The 21,928-nt window shown below is 38.1% G+C and overlaps 1 protein-coding gene across 7 annotated transcripts in view; it reads left to right on the top strand.

The window, feature by feature from the left end:
- The first annotated feature begins 824 nt into the window (after positions 1-824).
- LOC104232880 (uncharacterized) overlaps positions 825-21,928 on the top strand; it is a 49,134-nt gene continuing 28,030 nt past the window's right edge. For 2 of the 7 annotated variants that reach the window (XR_011402812.1, XR_011402814.1), the window contains exons 1-10: positions 825-1,569; positions 4,099-4,225; positions 4,670-4,842; positions 5,889-6,135; positions 6,205-6,517; positions 6,605-6,671; positions 6,762-8,215; positions 8,298-8,424; positions 8,501-8,779; positions 9,461-9,608. Coding sequence is in view for 1 of the 7 variants with exons in the window: in XM_070159991.1 (XP_070016092.1) it covers positions 8,190-8,215; positions 8,298-8,424; positions 8,501-8,779; positions 9,461-9,466 (438 nt within the window). In the remaining 6 variants the exon portion in view is untranslated. Of the gene's footprint in view, positions 1,570-4,098; positions 4,226-4,669; positions 4,843-5,888; positions 6,136-6,204; positions 6,518-6,604; positions 6,672-6,761; positions 8,216-8,297; positions 8,425-8,500; positions 8,780-9,460; positions 14,974-21,928 lie in introns of those variants that run through there. The other 5 variants (XR_011402816.1, XR_011402815.1, XR_011402813.1 and 2 more) reach the window with 5 other exon arrangements.

Raw genomic sequence — 21,928 nt, 5'->3', positions numbered from 1 at the left:
TTTTTCGGGCCACTAGCTAGGTGCTCGGGTCCGGAGGAGATCGACTACGCCATGAGAGAAGTACATGAGAGTACTTGTGGGAACCATTCAGGAGTAGAATCCCTAGTTCAAAAATTGATCAGAGCCAATTATTACTGGAACGAGATGGAGAAGGATGCGGCAGACTTCGTTTGAAAATGCAACGAATGCCAAAGGCACGCCCCAATGATTTATCAACTAGGGTAAATGTAGATATGTAATTTTTGACCCGCACATTATAATTCCCTATAATAGTCCTAGTATTTTTAGAATATTACTTGAGCTTATTTTTATATGATTTTACTTTATTATTAATTTTAATTCTATTTTTAAAGGCACAAAAATTGAAAAAATACAAAAATAATTTTATTATTTAATTCAAGTATTAGGTATTTTCAAAAAGATGTATTACCTTTAACTTATTTTTATGTTTAATATAATATTTAAAAAATACAAAAAAATAGTTTCCACTTTGGCTTTTAGTTTTATTTTAATATAATATTTTATTAAAATCAATTAAGAGTTACTTTATATTTTATATATAGGTATTTTATATTACTTTAGAGTTAAATTAAATTTTCAGCTTTTCTTAGCCCAAATTAGTAGAATTTCAAAGCCCAATTTAAACTTAGGTCAAAAATTTAACAACCCAATACCCCTGACCCACGCCCCAAGCCCAAACCGGACCTGACCCGCCCCACTCCCCTCTAGATCTTAGCCGTTTATCTCTATTTGATCCAACGACCACAATTCCTCCCTACCTAAATTTATAAACCTAATATTAAAAAAACCCTAACCCTAACTCTATCTACCCAAACGGTGGCCCTCCCCCTCCTCCACTCTCCGCCGCTGCCACCACCCTAAACCCGCCGGAAATTTCCCAAATCATCACATGGTCCCCCTCCTCTCCTCTTGTTCTTCCACGTCACTCAAATTGTACAAATCTCGTCATTTCAAATCGATTCACGCGTTTTGCTTCCTTTATTTTCTTTGCCTGAACAAAAATCCGAATCCCTTAGATAAATGTTGGAAAATGGGAGTCGTTGGATTAAAATTTTGATCCAAGACTTCCATTTTATGATTTTTGTTTACAAAAGCGATTTTCGAGTCTTGTTGGTGACCACACATTTTCTTGGAGGGGAAGGCAGAACACTCGAGAGGCTATATATAGGTGAGAATATTTTCTAGTTGAGGGGAATTTTCGGATAGAGTGAGTTTTGGAGAAAAATTAGGGTTTGATTTTAGGGTTTTTGATTTTTGCTTTCTTCATCTTTTTCGATTGAGATTCCAGAAAAAAAAAGATAAAATTTTTTTTGAGTTCCTTTCTTGTACTTAATTCCATTTCGATACCAGAAAATATCAAAAAAGTTTAGTTTGTATTCTTCTCTGAATTTTTGTTGAAGAATGGAGTTCGATTGAGGAGTCGTTGAGTTTGTCGCTGCTCGAGGTGTCGATTTCCGGCTACTGTTACCTTTTCAGTTCGATTTCAGATTTGTTGCCTGATTTTCTCATTGTATATTCACGCCGAAGTTTAATCGAAAGTATTTTCAGGTTCATTTCTGATTGCATTTTGCTCTATCTTAGGTCTGTGATTAAATTTAGTAGAGTTTGAATTTGGAATCAGCATTTAGTCTCAATGTGTGTTTGAAAAATGATATTTGATATATCGTTCCTGTTGTATGAATTCTGCTCTCACTGTTTGATTGGTTTGAGCATGCTCGGTTAGTAATAGTTGATCCGAATGGTTTTTTTTCTATGCCTTGAATGCTTTTAACCGTTATTATGGTGTTGAAGTATTTCTTGAGTTAACATATTCTCAATTTGAAACAGATGGTCTATTAGGCTTCCGTCTGGTTCTTTGATTTTTTTTAGTACGAGTGACTTAGTGTTAACATACTTAGATCATAACCGAGCTGTTGGAGTCATATGCATGTTTGTCTATGCCTCAACTGGTTGACCTTCCTCTGAAAATAAATAATAACTTGTTCTTGTTTTCTTCTATTATTAGAATCTGATCATACGACCTTAAGGAACTGAGAACAGGAAGGGTAAGTTAAGGAACTGAAATGATCTGATTGAAAAGTTTAATAGGCTGTTAACAAGTCCATTCATGGCTTCGCTGAGTCTTTTATGACTTCCTTATGAATTCTGTCTCGGTTGGTTGTCGATGTATCTAGCTTGATGTGTTTGAAGTATTTCTTTGGTTCAAGTTATGATTGAAAGTTAGCTTTGCAAATGAGCATTATGTGGAATTAAAATGAGATGAAGAGATCTTTTTAGTTTAAATTAATCCTCCATGCAGTAGTAATGTTACTTCTAGTAGAATAGAAAGTGTTTTCAGTCCCAGGAGATTAAGGAGTTTATTGATGATGTTATGTCATTATCTTTATTGGCATTTCCTATTGTATTAAGCATGATCTTGGTAGAGGCTACGATAATATCATATTGACTCTATGAAGTTTGAGAATTAGGTGTTAGGCAGGTGGTCTTGTCCCTTGCACTTTGGTGAAAATTGCACAAGTCCTGTGAGTTTATGCCTTCAGCTCTCCTGTTTAGCGCTCCTATGTAATTAATTTTATCAGTTTATTGTAGTGTGCTGCCATATGAATCATCTTAGTACTTTGTTGGGGTAACTTGATAAATGATGGAGTAAAAAAGACGTGGATCGATTATTTCGTGTGATTAAATTATGAGCCTTTCGGGATGGGGGTGCAGCTAAGTTGAGGATTTAATAAGGACTCGGGGTGTTGAGAACTCTTTAATGGCTCTTCCGATGCTTCTGATTCATTTGACCGTTATTAGCTTTTTCACTTGTCCTTCATTTTGTCTCTTCAGTTGTTTTGAATGCTTTCTGCTTAGGTATTCTGTGTCGTTTTGTTGGATTCATGTTAATGCTTGCTTGATGATTTGGCCGGGGAGCTGGGATCTTAAAGAAAACAGAATTGAAATTTTGAGAACAATATGTTTGCTATTTTATTTTATTGTTCTAGTCGCTAGTAGCATGTTTTAGGCGGACCACATTTGGGTAGGCAATATTCACTACTAGAAATCAGATGATTTCTGTCCAAGAATTTCCGACCGAAGTCGGTCGGAAACAAGAGTATTTGGTCGCAAAAGTCAACAGAAGTGACTAACAGAAAAAAATAAACTTTCCGACCGATTTCGGTCGAAAAATTTGTCAAATATTTGGTCAAACTTGTATATAATAAAAAATAATTATTTATTAAAATATTTTTAAATTTCTGACCGAATTCGGTCGGAAACTGGTCAAATTTTTGGTCAACCTTGTATATAATGTAAAAAATAATTATTTATTAAAAAATTTCCAAATTGGCGACCGAATTCGGTTGGCAATTTTGAGTTTTTTTGTTTTCTGCGCAAGTCAAAAAATCGAAATAATTATAACTCAGTATTTTCGATCGAATTCGGTCGGAAAGTGGTCAAATATTTGGTCAACCTTGTACATAATCTACAAAAATAATTATTTATTAAAATTAACCAACTGAAATAATTATAATTGAATATTTGCGACCGAATTCGATCGAAAAAATGCTTATATACAAATTAAAATATAAATTTAATTATATTGTGTGTGTATATATAGACACACACACACTTTACTTTAAGTGGAAGTGTATCAATGGGATCCTTAAGCAACGTTAACAATTAGTGAATTAGTGGTATCCTTATTAACTAACGTTAGTGATTGATTAGCCGATACATTGATAATTATACACTAAATGAAAGTGTATTAATGATATTTGTGAGAAATGTTTGTGATTGTTTTTCTTTAGTTTGATAATTAAAGTAAGTGGAGTTTATTAGTGGTATCGTTAAGTAATATTAGTGGTAATTTAATTATCTTAAATTGACAACTAAAGTAAGTAAAACTATTTTAGCAATATCATTAATTAATATTAATAATTTATTAGGCAATTAATTGATAATTACATTAAATAAAAAAGTGTAATAGTTACAATTAACTTTTCTCAGCAAAAGCCCTAACTTTTTTTACTCCTCTTTCTTCGCCTCACTCACGCCTTTGTCTTTCTCTTTCACTTTTCTCTTTCTCTTTCTTAGCAAATCCCCCCTTGGAAGTGTATCTGGGCGCTTCATCCCGCTATAGCAGCAGCAACAAACCAGCTCTCTTGGTCTCCGATTAACACACCTACACCTAGAGCAACCATTACACAGCCTCTTTGATTAGGTAAGTTCTAAATTATTTCGAAATTGTTTATGCTGCATCCCTCTCTTTCTACTCTTTTGTTTGTATAAATAGACACTTGGATTTTGTATGTAAATTGATGTGGGGGTTATGTCCGATTGTTTTTTTTTTTGTTTGTGAATTTGACAATCAAAATAGACTTTTTCTAATGGTGGCGTTCTGCCAAAAATTCATACAAATTTGTGCACAAATCGCTAGTGCGGAATAAGAAATTAGAGAATCGTGTACATATACTGTTTTCCTTACAATTCTATGAAGTTATTTCCTCTATATTTGTGCTTTTCTACTTGAGATACGTTTTGTGAGTTAATTCACATTCATGATTTATTTCCGGATGGCCCAAGATTGGACACATCCTTTCATTTTCCTGTATTTATCTATTTTCCCTCATTTCTTTGTAATGCTAATTACACTTGTGCAATGTAGGTGAACCGGGTTTGACTTGGAGCGAAACTTGTGAAGCAGCTTGGAGTTGGACCAACTTGTATAACTTTTCGTATTCGGGAATTTACCTTGGTAGAACGACTTGATAAGTGGAGGGTTCTGTAAGACTTGAAATAGGATTTTGCTGTTCTGCTATGTACTGTTATCTACTTCAGGTACCTTGTAAACATTGGAGTTTAAAGTGGTTTGTGCACAAATCTTGTTTGAGTTGGCGATTCTCTTTGTCAATTTTTTTTCTCAGAATGTGGCAGTAGGCATCTATATATGAGTTAGTATAATTAGTATTGTTAGTGTAAGATGGTCAAGCCAATTCCTATTATTATGTTTGCTATTTTCACAAACAGAACTGGTTCTTCACAAAGCATCTGCATAAAACAGACATATACAAAAATGAGGTCATGTGTCTGCTATACTAAAACAAGTATTTTCCTTCTTCAGTATCTACTTTTGTTGTCTTTCATTTATTTATTTGCTTTTGTTTAAGCTCTTTTGTATCTGAGATTTTCCCTACAGCAATAAACTAACACTAACAGATAGAAAATGCTTCTTAACTAACTATATACGCATGATAATGTGTGTTTTATTTGTTTGAATGTTCCCATGTCTTTATTGTTACAATTACTCCTATCTGATTCCTAAGTCATATATAGCACTTCACAGAATTCCATTATCAACTAGTAGTACCAAATATTACTAACTTTGTCTCTTAAAATTCTTGATGATAGCGCGCACTTAAGTAAATGGTTCGATCATGATTTACTTTTTTCTTTCTCTGTTCTGCTTGTATTTGCTTAATTGTGTCGTTCTCATACAAGTTGTGTTGCTTTCAAGTGTCAACTATCATTGTTTTGTTGAAAGACATGTACTATTCCAAACAAATAAAGTGTTTGTCTTCTCTTTAATTGTTTGTCTGCACCATTAATTTGAATTATGATCAATATAACATGTAATTTATTCGTTCTTTATGTAGATGGATTATCGTAGTTGGATATTTAATAGGAATTATCCTAATTGTCGGTTTTTGAGGGAGGAATTTATAGAAGGGATTGAGGAATTTATTACGCATGCAATGTCACTTGAACCGTTTCGGATTGGAGGGTTGATTAGGTGTCCTTGTGTGAAGTGCAAGTGTTTGCATTATTTTGGATAATTATTTATCAAAAAGAGATTGATGGTACTGATGCTGTATTTCATTATGTAGTTGGTCAAAGTAGTAGGTTGGTGGGGAATAATGTTCAACATCTGAGACACCATGAAATGGTTGCGGATGCTCTAGGGATGCACTTCGATTTTGAAACCAACGAAAGTGTTGAACATTCCTATAATAAGCTGGAGAGGATTTTTCCATGTGGTTTCTTCGATGTGATGGAATACCTTCCAATTCACCTTGTACACGAGGCGCGACTTGGAGGCCTGGTTCAATGCAGGTGGATGTATCCATTCGAGAGGTAATGATCAAACTTTGATTTATTCTTGTAATTTTCTTTAACGTTATCGTCTAATATGACAATGTGCAGGACTATCGGCAAGTGTAAACGATTTGTTAAACAGAGGAATAGGATTGAAGGATCCATATGCGAAGCCTATCTTGCAAAGGAAACTGCCCATTTTTGTTCTTACTACTTTGACAGTCATGTGCCATGTGCTAGAAATAGGCCCAATCGACACAATGTGGATTGAGATTGATCCATTATATCCACCAATGTCCATATTCAATCAACCAAGCCGAAGTTCTAAAGATCGAGCACAAAGGGGCCTAACTAGTATGGAGTACAAATCAGCTTCAAATCATGTGTTGCTAAATTGTCCGGAAGTTCAACCCTTTCTTAAGTAAGTGTTGACGTAAGATTAATTTATATGGGCTACTATTTAATTTGGTTGATGCAACTAACAAGTAATTTTCAACGTGTTGCTTAGTGACTTTGTGAGTCAATTTGGTTATGGTGCTGTATATTCTACATTTGAGGCATGGTTTAAAAAGTGTGTAAGTGCATCTTACATACTTTCTCACATGTGATTGTACATACTTGTGAATATACTTACTCACTTGTGATTTATTTAACGCTACATGTAGGTCAATAATCCAAACAACGGTGTTAATAAATTTTTGCAAGACATATCTTGGGGACCTGCACCTACGATTACGGTTATGTCCAAGTATTGTGTGAATGGTTACAAATTTCACACCGAGGAATGCTCCAAGTATAAATAAAGCAATAACAATGGGGTGTGTGTCAAAGGTGGTGAAGGCAACAAGGATGGGAAAAATGATTATTATGGTGTGATCAAAGAGATTCTAGAATTGTCATATTCAGGTTGGCCAAATAAGAAGGTCATACTTTTCCGATGCAAGTGGTTAGACCTAACACCTAGAAGAGATACAAATGTACACTCGAAGTACAACATAATTTCGGTTAATAAAAAGAGGGAGTATGATCGCTATGATCCTTTTATAATTGCAGAAAGAGTTAGGCAAGTGTACTATGCTCCATATCCATTGCGGAGGGATAAGGCTGTTTGGTTAGTTGTAATCAAAACAAAGCCTGTTGGCAGGGTGGAAGTTGAGAATGTACTAGATGTTGCTTACTAAAACGATACCTCAAGTGTTAACCAAATGGTAGATGATCAGTTAGAAAATTACTTGGAGCATCCTCAATTCATATTAGAAGAAGTTGATATGGAGGAAATAACAATCATAGAAAATGAGGATGAAGAATCACCTAATGAAAATGAAATAAGTGAAAATGAAGGATTTTCAGACGAGGAAGGATACGTCGACGAAGACGACTAGTATGTTAGTTTTTTTTTTATGGGTAACGACTAGCATTGTTAGTTTTTTCAAGCGTTCTTTACTTATATAGATTTATATTCTCAATTCTAGGATTTTATTTAATTTATGTAGATGGCCGGTAGGGGTCGAGGTAGGTCTAGGAAGGATAAAAGGCCTACGGATCATGATGATGGTGCTACACCCTCACTTCCTTCTACTCCACACTTTCATCCCTCTGCTGCTGATGACTAGCAACAATCTTTTAGGCACAGATCTATTCTACCACATCCATCTACTCATTATACTACCCACCATTCGACTGTCCAACAGTATTATCACAATTCTCCGCCACAGGGCTATACCCCGCTTCCTCTTAATGATCCTACCAATAGTTACATGGGTGCATCGAGTCACCAGTCACAGAGCCATGTGATACGCCCGTCATCTGCTCCATTTGCTTCATCTCTAGCCAGATCGCATCCATCTAGCTTTCAGACGGCCGGATCGCAGCAGTGGTCTGGATCGTAGCAGGGGTCTAGATTTGTGCAGGGATGTGGATCGCAACCATCTTCAAGGACCCCGTCTCCCTCTCCACAGAGTTCGTCTCCTAGCATTTCTAGACTTCGTCTTCGGGATAGTAGCACTGAGGCAGATGCCCTCTCTTCTGCGCATGCTTCAGATTCATCGGAGGATGATGATCCGGATGATGTGCGTTATGATCATTACCATAGGATGATCATCAGGCCTGAGGGCAATGAGTAAGATTTATTTTTTACTTTTTTATTTTTGCTGAATTATAATAGCTACTCTTATTTATTTAATGTAATTGCAATATTGCAGGTTTATTCCTAATAATGAGGTTACAAAGATAATCACTGATATACTTGCCTCGTTGTATTTAACACCCTATCCGACTTGGAGTGACTTTCCTGAGAGTCTCGTGGAACAGATGTTCAACCAATTTAAGGTTTTAATACAATTCTTATCTATTTAAGTGTTATATTAACAATATTTTTATCTAACGTTACTTACTTTATTTGCAGACTAAGTGTTCCTGGGAGGACCAGTATAATCGTGAAATTTGTAAAAATTGGGAGTACAAATGTCGTAAGAGACTCTCTGATTCCTTCAGCACCGCTCGAAGGGTTAAAAAGAAGCCTTCATGGGTTCTACCGCATATATGGGTGGATCTGGAGAAGTATTGGACCACCAACAAATTCAAGAAGCAAAGTGAACAGGGAAAGAAGGCTCGAACATCTGAGAAGGGTGGCTCCTTGCACTGTCTGGGTTTAAGGAGCATGGGAGATACGAGAAGACATCTGGTAATTCCTTAAAATATTTCGGTCTATTTTTATCGAACTATATTTATACATCTCCCAAGACAGAAATAGTAAGCATATGCTTGACCTAGAACTGTTCCATTATTAATATCTCACCATGTGAGTAAGATATATGTACTGAAAGCAAATAGTGAGCAGTTGGCATCAAAATTTACCAAAGATCGTATCATAGATGCCATAAATGTGATTATGAAACTTTGCGGAGCATGTAAAATTTAAAGGAACATAGAATGGTGAAATTTGATGGACATAAACTCCTGGTTATTTTGAAAACTTTTTAGCTACTTTCCACTTGCTTCTGTATTTGACCTTATACTACTATTTTACCCAAATAAGCAATATGTTAGTTTTCTGTAGGCATGTATTAAGTTTGAAAATAAAAACCCTTGATGTTTTGGGTTGTCAACATGCTATTCTCTTTTTGATAAAGTAAATAATTTTATCAATGTGGAAAAACTCCCTAAAATCCAAAATGCTTCTTTAAAAGTTTAATCTGAAAAGTGAAAACTACTGTTATATTCAAATTTCTATTTACAGCTATTTGGTTTTCTTGTTTCCCACATGAAAATCACTAGATATTTAAAGTTAGACAAATTCTAGGACCTTATAAAATCCATAAGGGTCTGGTTTCTTTAAGTCAAGTTTGGTTTCTTGATTTGACAGACTTGAAATAAGTTGCTAAAAGCAGAGTGCGTCCGAGAAGGTTCGGAAGAATGAGGTTATCGGCTTTATCTGGGATCATGTAATATGCCGATTCAGGATACCGGCAGAGATTGATTGCGATAACGGGGAGTAGTTCATCAGCGGCAAGGTAAGTAAGTTTCTCGAATACCACAAAATTAAAAAGTTTTTTTCAACACCTTACCACCCTAGTGGAAACGGTCAAGTGGAGTCAACAAACAAACTATACTCAAAAACTTGAAGAAGAGATCGACTAATTCGAAGAGAATGAAAAAAAAATTCCCGAGGTGTTGCGGGCATATCAAACGACTTCGAAGTCAAGCACCAGTGTGACCCCATTCTCTTTATTCTATGGCTCAGAAGATCGATCCCAGTCGAAGTAGGGGAACCAATCCTAAGGTTATAGTACACTACCAAAATGTCAAATGACGAGGTCATGGCCACAAGCTTGGACTTATCGGACAAAAGGCGAGAGGCCGCCCTAATCCGGTTAGCGGCCCCAAAAGCAGTGGATGGGAAGATACTACAAATGAATGGCTAACTTTCGACATTTCTAAGTCGAAGACTTGATATTAAGGAAAGTTACGTTCCACACCAAGAACCTAAACGACAGGAAACTAGGCCCGAACCTAGAAAGTCCGTACAAAATTGCCGGTATAACCGGGAAAGGTTCATATAAAGTTGAATCAGGGAATGTTGTACAACACCGAACAACTAGAATGTGGAACACTTAAAGCAGTACTACTGCTAAGGTACGAAATAATTTCCTTTGAAATTTGTTATACTTTGGACTAACTCATGCAAGTATTCGGTCGATGTTAAAATTTTATGATTAGGTTTGAAAGCACGTGTTGCACTCTTTTTTCCTTGGACCAGTTTTTCCTGAAGTGGGTTTTATGGCAAGATTTTTAATGAGGCAACAGTAAAACCTGCTACTTAGTCTTGAAGACCGGCTTGAGGCCGGGATTGTTGACCACCCGTACTGGATTGATAGTATTCGAGCCCTCATGAGCTCAGACCCGAATGCTGGGGGAGCCATTATGCTCTAATCCAAATCCTTATAAGTTATTTTTTATTTGACGTTAAAAGACAAGGCTTGGATTTTAGAATTTATTGTAAAGGTTAAACGGTCAAATGAACCGTGCCTGTGTAGCTCATTCTTGCCATGGTAGAAAGCTTTTGTACCTTCGATCATGTACTCTACATGCAAAGTAATGAAAGAAATTTGCCATCTGAATTTCATTACGACGCATTTGCACCATCGGTATATTCATTAAGTTATTTATAACAAATAATGGGTCGAAAATCCTAGAGCCCACGGGCCTCTGTAAGTCGGGGACTGCCATCCAATAATAAGATTAGAGAGCTTGGGTCATCGAATCCCGAAGGCAACCAGCCTATTAGGCAGGGCCCAAATATGAAAGGTTACGGACAACTTAAAATGGCTCGAAGACATCCAAGTCCATACTTAGAAAGTAAGTCCTTACACATGATTAAAACCTATGAAAAAAGGCCACCCTCTGTAAAACATCATCGTGTCCAGTTGAAACATTCAAGTATTTTGAAGACTTCATTTTTATTTATCAGATATTCCGAAGTCTAAGCAACTTAGAGTTGTTATCGAAACTAGGCCTCATTCGGGGTCTGTGGAACGAAAACTCTAAATTATGTCTAATTTTATATTAAGGCATTAATGACATTTTTTAAACAGACAGTTGCAAGCGGATGCTGAAAAATAAAAGACACAATATAGCCGAAGGAAATTTTTTCTATATATGCCAAACGTATTTAGAAAGGCACAATAAAATAGCCTCAAAATAAACAAAAACAAAATGTACAAAAGAAACAAAAACTAAGGCATCTCCACCTAGTCTTCACCAGAGCCTGATTCACTGCCGGAACCCTCGGACTCTTATATATCATTGGCCTCGGCCTCGAGCCTCTTAGCCTCTTCAATCTCCACCGATAGATCGAACCCCCGAGCGTGAATCTCCTCGAGGGTCTCCTTTCGGGATATCCACTTTATATATTCGGCCCTTGTCATTAAACCAGCTTCGGTTGTCTCCACATCGGGCCAGCATATCCTGGACCTCAGAGGAATCGATTAAAGTTGCCTCCAACTTGGACTTCAATACGGTGTACTCCCGACTGAGGGCATACAGTTCCGAGATAGCCGAGCCTAGTTGTGCTCGGAGCTCGTCATTCAGCCGAGACTGCTTGTCGGCGTTATCCTTCATCACCCTGAGTTGGTCCTTGTCTGATGCCAACTCCTCTTTAGTAGCCTCCTTTTCCAAGGCCAGAAGATCCATCTTGCTCCTCAACGCCTCGGCCGAAGCTTTAAGCTCGTTCATCTCGGCCCGGAGCTGGTCGATCAGGTCTATCTTCTCTTGGACCTGTGAGGTTGAGGCGTTAGCTACTGCTTTTAACCTCTCGTTATTAGTCTCAAATATCCTTATAGTCTCGACCAGTACGACATGCTCCCGTTTCACCGACAATGCCTCCTTTTGAGCTTTTTCCAGCTCCGCTTGAAGATTGGGGAGGTCCTTGAGGACCACGTATCTTTGTTCGCTGAGAGCTTTTTACATGCCTTTCTCCTAGACCTGTTCCTGAGCTTGAACTCGAGCTGGCTCACCTCTATCCGAGATCGATGGAAGATCTTATGATGAAGAACCAAGGCCAGGGAAACAAAATTGATGAGATCGTAAGGATACACTAAGGTTAAAGGAACCATTCAAAGGATACAAAGAAAGAAAAGCATACACGGTTCAGCGCCTGTTGTGCCTCATTGAAGAGGCTCGGTGCACCTACCTCGATCATCTTCTCTTGATCCTCTTCGATCACCAAGTAACGAATATAGCTGGCAACACCAATCAGTCCGGACAACACCCGAGTATCCACTAAAATCATAAACATGACCGTTCTTTTGCAATCGGGATTCACACACTCGGGGCGGGGAACTGCTTCACCAGCTTTAGGCTCTAGCTCGGCCCGCCTAACTCTGGCAACACACCTTTTTTCGGGATCACCAGGTGACCGAACCCGTAGTAGTCCTCCAATACACCAATGTCCATGCCCTCAAATAACAGGTTTGGGGCCTTTTTCCGCGGCCCATGATGTCTCGGTTGGTTTCTCTTCGAAGACTTGAGCCTCATCAAATAGAGACTCCGTGTGAGACGGTAACTCTAGGATGTCAATGACACCGACAAATTCTCTCGGAGTAGGAGTTGCTTCTCGATAGGTCGTAGCCACTAGCTTGCCTTAGGGCTCCCGAGCTCAAAGAGGGTTCGGCCTCCCGGTTACTTCTCCCCGAAACTGCCCGCTCTTTTTCATCAACGGTCGGCCCATGGGTGACGAACTCCAAGTCATCATCTTCAGGGTGTTCCCTGAGCCAGTAAAGGGATTCGGGGTCCGGTACCCTGACCTAGTTACTCTTCTTGTTGCTCTTCCGGACCCTGACTGCGCCCCTCTTTTTGTTGGCCTCGGTGTTGGCATCCGGGAACCGAAAAACCTCATTTTTCTTCTCTTTTTCTCCTCCTTATTCACAGCGGCCTCAGGTTGTCCTGAAGCGGAGGGTTTACCAGGTGAGCACAGAGCCTCGTGCTAGTCCATTGCCCGGAGCTCAGTGGTCTTGGGAAACCTGTGGAAGAGAGATAGAGAGAATTAGTACGCAAAGAGAACTTGATCGGAGGAGAAAACTCACTATGGGAACGAGCTTCCCACTTGCCCTTTGAGAGTTTGTTCCACTCACGCTCGAAGTACGATAACTATTTGCAGATCCCTCGACCCACTATTTGAAGCGGGGAAATATGTTGGGGAATCGGGTAACCACTGCACGATGGAAGAACCAGGTGATGAGAAAGAAGAACAAAATGCAAAAATAATTCTAAGTACTCAAAAAAAGAGAGGAACTTATAGGCTAGGTTCCACTTTTCAGGGAACAACAGGAACTCGGGGAAAATGAGATCCTCGGTCTTCACTCGAACAAATCTCCCCTGCCAACCTTGATCCCTATTTTCGCCATTGCTCGAGAATGGAGATTCTTTTGCCCGATAGACAAGCTTGATTAATCTCCCTTAGAAAATTCGAGGACTGTAGAGGTAAAACAGGCGGTCGATGGTAAACCGAGGCTCCTCCGTGCTATTGATGAAGTGACGGAGGAGGATCACGATCCTCCAAAATGACGGGTGGATCTGCCCGAGGTAGACCTCATTCCTCTTACAGAAGTCGATGACTATTGTATCCACTGGGCAAAGAGTGAAGGGGTATGTATAAACACTTTAATACCCCTCTACATATGTGGTGATGTCCTCATCTGGGCTAGGGACGACCACTTCCTTGCCCTCCTACTTGCATTCCTCCCGAACCGTCTGGTGCGTGTCCTCGGCGATGGAGCATATGTACCTCCACACCTCCTCAACTTGGTCCCTCGCTTTGAAGCTTTTTCGACTTTAAAGTCGTTCTCTATAGAGCATCCTCTGGGGATGAAATTCTTTAGAGGAGGTTCCGGGGCCACTTCAGGTACGACCACCTCGACATCCGTGGCTGGGTTAGAAGTTGAAGGGGCGTCCTATTAAGACACATACTTCAAAGTTTTCGCCATCGAATTCTAGGAATATGAATATATGAAAATGAAGGTATGAAGGTTTGAAGATGACAATGAAGGTTTGAAGGTCAAACTTGAAGATTCAAGGATGAAGTATGAAGATTTGAAAAAAGGAAGATGAAGATATGAGGATATGAAGCACAATGTATGAAGATTTGAAGGGGTCTAAAGCAAGTAAAAAGTTCGGGGGTAAATTAAAAAGTTCTGGAATTCGGAAAGTAAAAAAGTAAGAAAAGAACTAATGCTTCTATAGGGAAGAGATAATTATTGCGTAACGTTTGTCATTCGAGGATGGTCAACTGGCAGCTGACACGTGTCTGAAGTCGGAACGATGCGACTGATGGGATATTTCAATGACCTGTCGACCTGATTGTAGCATATAGAGAGAGGAGCTGGGGTCAATTAATCACTTCTCGGCACTTAGATAAATCTACTCTCCGAAAAGTGATGGGACTATCTATGTACGAGTAAAATCGGATATAATGTTACCCCCCAAATTTTCCGGTAAAGAAACAAGAGGGAAGCATGATCTGATACAATCTCGAGTAAAGTCGAAGGGTACCTCATTTCTGAGACCAGAGAGGACGGGTTGTGCATCTGGGATCAGATACGGATAAGGTTCGGGTCCGGGCAGAGTGGAGGTTCGAGCCTAAGGAAAAAGAGAAATGGTTAAGCACAATGAGCGGGGAGCCAAAACATTCGCCCTAAACTGGATATTACGATGCAAATCCCATCCGATGTCAACTGCGGATCGACAATTACCGAAAATAGAAGATTTTACCTTATTTAGGCTTGTACTAGAATTGAACTACCACATAAAGGGGACAACTTTTTAATTTTAAACCATTATTGGCACGCATATCAAAGCAATAAAGTTAATTTTTATCTTCTAGCTGTTGTTCAAAGTGTTCTTCGGTTCCTTTTTTCTTTATTTACAACCGGGCCCATATCGAGGGCTCGATCAGAGCCAATTTCAGTATTAGATTCAAAACCTTCCATCGCGTTTGGTTTGATTGTTTGATCTCTCTTTAATTCAATTATTTGTTGTTCTTTGATCATTCTTATTAAATTAAATCACGTGACCTTTAAACCGCATAGAAATTTAATTGTTACTCATTTTTAGGATAAACAATTACAATTTTTATATTTTATAAAATTACCTTTAAATATATTTTATGTGATTTAATAATATACAAATTATTTACACTATAAATGTATATTAGTTAAAATACTCTATTAATATGTCAACAAGTTACAAGAGTGGATTTACCGAACCTTCCAAGATTAGAAAAGCTCACAGAAAAGAATCAATAGAGGGATTCCCTCTATTTTACATAAAAGGTAATACTATAAAAAAGACAGCCAATGGGTTTGTAGTCTGATGGCGTCCAGTTTGACATCCGAACTTCCATTTGGTATGAAGGTTCAACTTTGTATCGGATGAATATGAATTGGTTTTGTGGTTCACTACAATGTTTTGGTGGGGTTATTACGAATGTTGAAATTTGAAATAACTAGAAAATGTTAAATATGTCGACTTAGTCTAATTAATTTAAAGGTCAATTACACAAAGTACTCCTATGAAATGACTCAATTTTAGATACACGAGTATTTTAAAATCAAGTATTCACATTCCTTGTATTATGAAAATCCTACACTCACACCCCTTATGAGGTATATCCATAACTAATTATATTAAAAAATATAATTATTAACAGATAAATTTAAAAAACAAATGAGTTTTCTTATTTACTATTTTTATGATATCTAAAAAGAGGATAAATATTTTTATTGAAAACTTTTTTTCACACCTTTGATTAAAAAAGAGGATAAATATTTTTTGAAACAAAAAACTCATAAATAGAAAATTAACAAAATTACTTAACAAGATATACTAGCTATAAGCAATAACTTTCTTGTACTTTGATTATGTAGGCTATTTGTAATTTTATTTCATTACAATATTTTATGATATAGGAATTCTCATTTTCATTTTAGTGCATTATTCTCTCGGTTCAAGAATTATCTTAAATTTGCTTAGTTCCATATACAGAGGGTTATTTGTAACTTTAATTTATCTTCTAATGCTTATATTTTAATATAGTTAGTTATGGATATGCCTCATAAAGGCGGTGAGTGTTGAATTTTCTTAATACAGAGGGTGTAAATGCTTCATTCTAAAATATATGTATCTGAAACTGAGTCATATTATAGGGATATTTAGTATAATGAACCCTTAATTTAATTCCAATACCTGGTATTCCATATAGTTAGTTACTTTCAAGCTTCATATCATGATAAAAGGCCCAATATGGCAATATCAATATGAAAAAAAAGTGGAGTCAAAAACAAATCTGGGCCATCCAATCCCATGTATTCTTACTTTACCTTTAAAGTTCCAAGCATATCAAAATCATCCCATCTTCTATGTTTCCCTTCCTACTATGCATATGCAATCTTACCCAAATAAATTTTGAAGACTAACTTAAAGTTAGACCTATCTAGTCTCTTGGTCTGTTACTGTGCGTCGTCCAAATTTGTTAGTCAAAATTCAGATATATTAACTGCTAAAATTGTCTTAGCATACGAGAGAAAAAGCTTAAAGTTGTTTGATTGGAAGCCCATAACTAGGCATGCAACCAACTGTATTTTCAGCTCTCTCTCTACTCTCTTAACCTTTATTCCTGTTGTTCATATAAATTCTATGTAAATTTCAAAGAAAGCTTTACTAAATACTATTGTCTGGAGCTGAGAGTACAGCATAGGGGAGGTGGCGCAGTTGGCTAGCGCGTAGGTCTCATAGTTTCCGACAAATCCTGAGGTCGAAAGTTCGGCCTCTTTCACCCCAATTTAGGTCTTTTATATCGACAGTTCTGTGCTCCAGCTTGTAAACTGGATCCTTTGTTCAACTTTAATTGCAAAACTCTAATAATCACCATCATAGTTCAAGAGTACATATCAAGTATACATCAAGTATCAGAGGTGAGAGATGAAATGATTGCATGGGATAAGGTGCAAAATGAGTAAAGAATCTCTACATAATTAATTTCTCAAACGGCACTAAAGGTGTATCTTCCATACTGATTTATAGTAGTTTAGTGAACCAAACAGCAATTATGTAATTCATGATCTAATAGAAATGTAAAGATGTGGAAGTATTAATGTATTGGAGAAAATAAATATTACACGTGGAATTAATTATGTGGTTGACATGGCAAGATATGTGGATCACTAGAAAAGTGACAGCTGGAGAAGAGTATTAAAAATTATGTGAGTCTTAATAGGTACGAGCAAAACGTCTAAGAGATAAGAAGAAACGGTTGCTCGAGTCTCTTTAGCGATTTGAGGAGGCACCGGTGGAATGAACCAAAACGATAAAAAGAGCAAGTTCATTGACCTTCAATTAATGAGCATGAATGATAGCAAACGTTACAGAATTTTCACGAAACAGTTACGATTACCAATTATAACGTTTCATTAATGCTCATAATGACTCTATCATAAAAGGGAAAAGACGTTGTACTTAGAAACGACTATATAAGGAAAAGGAATGACATTTGTATGGACCCGTTCTGATTATTATTGGAATACAATTATTTACTTTTGCTTTCTATTGATTACTTCGCTATTCTAAATTTCTTTCTTACCGCAAGAATATTAATTTCCTTGATTATCAGTAGCCTGAGTACTTCTAAAAATAGGCTTTGATCGAAATATCTATTTTCTGGTTAAACAAATTTGTTCCATTACCGGAAAACTGATAATCCATTCACTTTCCAAATCCTTTTTCCTATCAAAAAATCATGTCGAATGCTAACGACAACAACCAACAAAATCAACAACACCAGTTGAACCAGCAAAATCAACAAGGGGATAGAACTCCAGTCCCTTCACCTCGAAACTCCCCCGACAATCCCGAAAAAGGACACCTGACAGATCTGTATCACATGTGAATAACCAACATGATGATTGTCACACCTCCTTTTTCCGCGCCCGCAGGGGCGCAGGGGGAGTTTTTTCCAATTAAAGGACAATCGAAACGGGATTGATTTAATTATTTCAGAGTCGCCACTTGGGAGATTTAGGGTGTCCCAAGTCACCAATTTTAATCCCGAATCGAGGAAAAGAATGACTCTATATTACAGTCTGCGTACCAGAAATCTAGATAAGGAATTCTGTTAACCCGGGAGAAGGTGTTAGGCATTCCCGAGTTCCGTGGTTCTAGCACGGTCGCTCAACTGTTATATTCGGCTTATTTATCTGATTTTAAAATACAATTATGAACCAATGTGCCAATTTTAACTTTTAACCGCTTTATTATTATTGTATTTACAAGAATGTGAACATCGCTTAAAACACGTCTTTGGACTGCGTCACATGAAATGCACCCACAATCCGGAACGCATTTTATTTGATGTTTTGAGATTTGGATTTGGGTCGCATGAAATGCGCACCCGAGCTTAAGAAAGTAAATTATTAAACACGCGCCTAAAGAGACTATCGCGTTATTATTTTGGGAAGGCCACGAAATTCACTAAGCGGCCCTCCTGAATTCTAAGTAATTTAAAACAAGTATTTACTGAGGGCCCCGCAATTTGTATTTTTATTCGGCGAGGCTCATCTCATTCTTTTTTTTTAAAAAGAATTTGCAACGTCATGAAAATGCATCTCGGGCCACGCCACAATCAATGCGCCCGTGACTAGAGACATATTTCGACTCCGTTGAGATTTGGATTTGGGTCACATAAATGTGCACCCGAGTTTAGGGAGATAGCATTATTAAAGGCGCGCCTAAAGCAACTAGCGCATTATTATTTTGGGCTAGGGCCGTGAAATTTGTTAAACGGCCCGTCCCGGAATCTAAGTATTTAATACATATATTTTGTGAGGGCTCCGCAATTTGTACATTTTTTATTTAGCGAAGCTCGTCTCTTTTTTATTTTTATATTTTTTATTATTTTTTAGAAAGAAAAAAAAACAAGGCTAAAATAACTACATTTTTTTGGCTACTTTGCGAGGTCATGAGTTGTAGGTTAAACTTATTTGATGAAACGAATATTTTTCAGTGGGATTAAAATTACTCCTATGATTTTAACATTACTACTATACGTACAAACAACTCTTAAGACAAGCCTGTAGATAACAATCTTAATATGAAGAAACAAATTGCGGAATAGCTACTTAAAATAACGAAACAAAGGAAGAGACATTCAGCAAATCCGATACACAAACAGTGCATAGGAAATCTATATCATTTCATTCCATTTAAGCAAATATAACAAGTTTGGAAATGTATATGCACCTGTTTGAAGCAAGAACAACAACCAAACTGTCTCGACAGCTATCGGAAACCTCTCCAATGACGGAACCTCGATGTCGAACTCAACGATATCAGACCGGAAGCCACGAGCACAACCCGACGACGACCTCAGACGGTGTGCGCGACGATAACGAAGAAACGGCAGCAGCTGGGCATACTAACGCTAATGGCGTTACTGCTGGTTCGTGACTGGGGTGAGGAGGAGGCCTGGGGTTCGACTGGATGGGTTGTTGTCGTTGGTCGTGTTGTTGGGTTGCGACGGGGTGGTGTGGAGGTGGTTTTCGTCGATGGTTATGGCGCTTGGACAGTGGGCGGCGATGGAGGAGTTGGGTGGTCGTTCATGGAGGACCTGCAGGCAGTAGGTGGTTTCATAGGGTGTTGATGGTGGTTTCGGGCAGTGGGGGAGTTAGTCGCGACGACGACGGAGGGAGCTAGTTGGTTGCGGACGTAGGTGGTGGGTGTTTGGTGATGGTTTTGTGGTGGTCGTGAGGTCGTTAATGGTGGTTTTTCTGGCGATGGAGGTGGTTGTTTGGGTGAGGGTTTTCGGTTATGGCGTCGGGAGTTCGGGGAAGGTGACGGGTCGAGGAGGTAGTTGTTTGGACAGGAGGAGGAGGAGTTCGACGCTGGGGGGGCGCTAGGACTGGTCGGACGTGAGGGAAGCTGGGAGGAGGAGGTTGGTAGGAGGTTTTTTGCGATGGGCGGGGGCAGTAGGTTTTCTCACTTTCTTCTTTGAAGAAGAAGAAGGAACAGTAGTATTTTTTCCTCCCCGTCCGTTTTTTTTCTTTTCGGTTCTCTTTCTTTCTTCTTTATCAAGAAGAAAGGTGAACAGTGGTCCCCCCTTTCAAAAATTTTCAAAAGTCCCAAAGTCCTCCTGCCCGTTCTTTTCTTTGTTTAAGATTTCCAAAGTCCCCTCTTTTTCAAATTCCAAGTCCTTTCGTTGGTCCCCCCTCTTTTTAAATTTTGTCCGTGTTTCAATGCCCATGAAAATGAGCCCCACGCGTGGTGGGGTTCGAGGCATATGTCCCCCACGCGTGGTGGGGTTCCCCACGTGTCCTGGACACGATTTATTATGGGCTAGGTCCGAAAATTAGGCCTAAAACCGGGTAGTTTAAACCCGAATATTATTCTTTTGCCCGGACCCGAGAAATAGGAACACGTTGCTTAACTAGTCCTATGTAAGTAAAATAACTACCAAAAATAAGACTAGTATTTAAACAAAACTATATCTTTTTTTAAATATTTTTCAAGGTTTAAAATAGCTACAAAATATTAATAAAACTATTTTTTGTAATTTTCGTAAATATTAAGATAAAATATGAAGTAATATTTTTTGTATTTTTCAAAGTTAAAATAACTATAAAACTTTAATAGAATTATTATTTTTTGTATTTTTTCGAAATTATATAAGGTATAAAAATAAAGTGCAATTTTTGTATTTTTCAAGTTTATGAGAAATACATAAACTAAAATTTTTATATATATTTTTTTGAATTTTTTTTTTTTGCAACGAAATAAAGTAAAATAGTCAAAATAGCTATATTAGTCCTAAATTAGATATTTTAAGCTAAGAGCGTAAAAATTCCCGGGGAGGGTCAAAAATCACGTGCTTACAGCTGCCCCTCTTTGACTGGAAACACGAAGAGTTTTCCGACAAAGAACGACTAGCCGTGTTTTTGACCCGACCATTACTTGGACGGACTACACTTCAGGAAAGGGAGGGAATGTGACCGAGCCCTGGTATCTGAGCTGCCTACATATCCTTGGTTATACAGGAATCAGGCCACGTGTAGTTCGGAAATGAGAGAGATAGTGAAGTGTACCGAGGTGAAGAGCCGATCGAGGTGCCGTTCCGTTGAGGTTCCGGTCCGCGGTCCTGTCATTACAACAAAAATGAAAACTGAAAAAGACTAACTAAGCCTATCAGCTACTAGTTACAAGGATTCCTATCTCTTAAGTCTTCTGAAACTTGGTCTTGAGTCTTGAATGGTGCTTCATACAGACTTTGGATTTGAATCTTGATACTTGCTAGATGTAGGCGCTAGTTCTTGAGCAGACCACATTTGTTCTCCACATCCGTGCTTCGGATTCATTCATTTTTCTCTTTTTCTTTTTCTTCCCTTTTTTTTGTTTTGTTTTTGTGACTAGCTTTTGTTGACCCTCTCAGACTGTTGACTCGCATTCTTGGGGCGAGATTCTTGTTGCTTCTATCTTGGATTGAGTGCTGGGGATTTTTGTTGTAGCTTCCTGCCTTCCAATGGGTTACGGCTTGACTTTGAATGATCCCGCTGTTCTACAGGCGGACCCCTAACTTCTTCAATCTTTGACATATAACAATCTTCTGCTCTACAGGCAGGCCCCTGACAATCAAAACAAACAAAATAAACAAAATTTCCTAACCCAGTTTGCACTGGGAAAGTTTGCGAGTCATTAGCAAAATTGTAACTCATTGATACTACTGATGCAGTGCTGAGAGTGAACTAAACACTAGACTAGGATGTATTCCCTTGTTATACAGGTGGGCGCCTAA

Source organism: Nicotiana sylvestris, chromosome 10 (assembly GCF_000393655.2).
Source record: "Nicotiana sylvestris chromosome 10, ASM39365v2, whole genome shotgun sequence".
Classification (NCBI taxonomy): Eukaryota; Viridiplantae; Streptophyta; class Magnoliopsida; order Solanales; family Solanaceae; genus Nicotiana; species Nicotiana sylvestris.
Note: the sequence above shows the minus strand (reverse complement) of the source record. Positions and strands in the feature narration are given on the sequence as shown.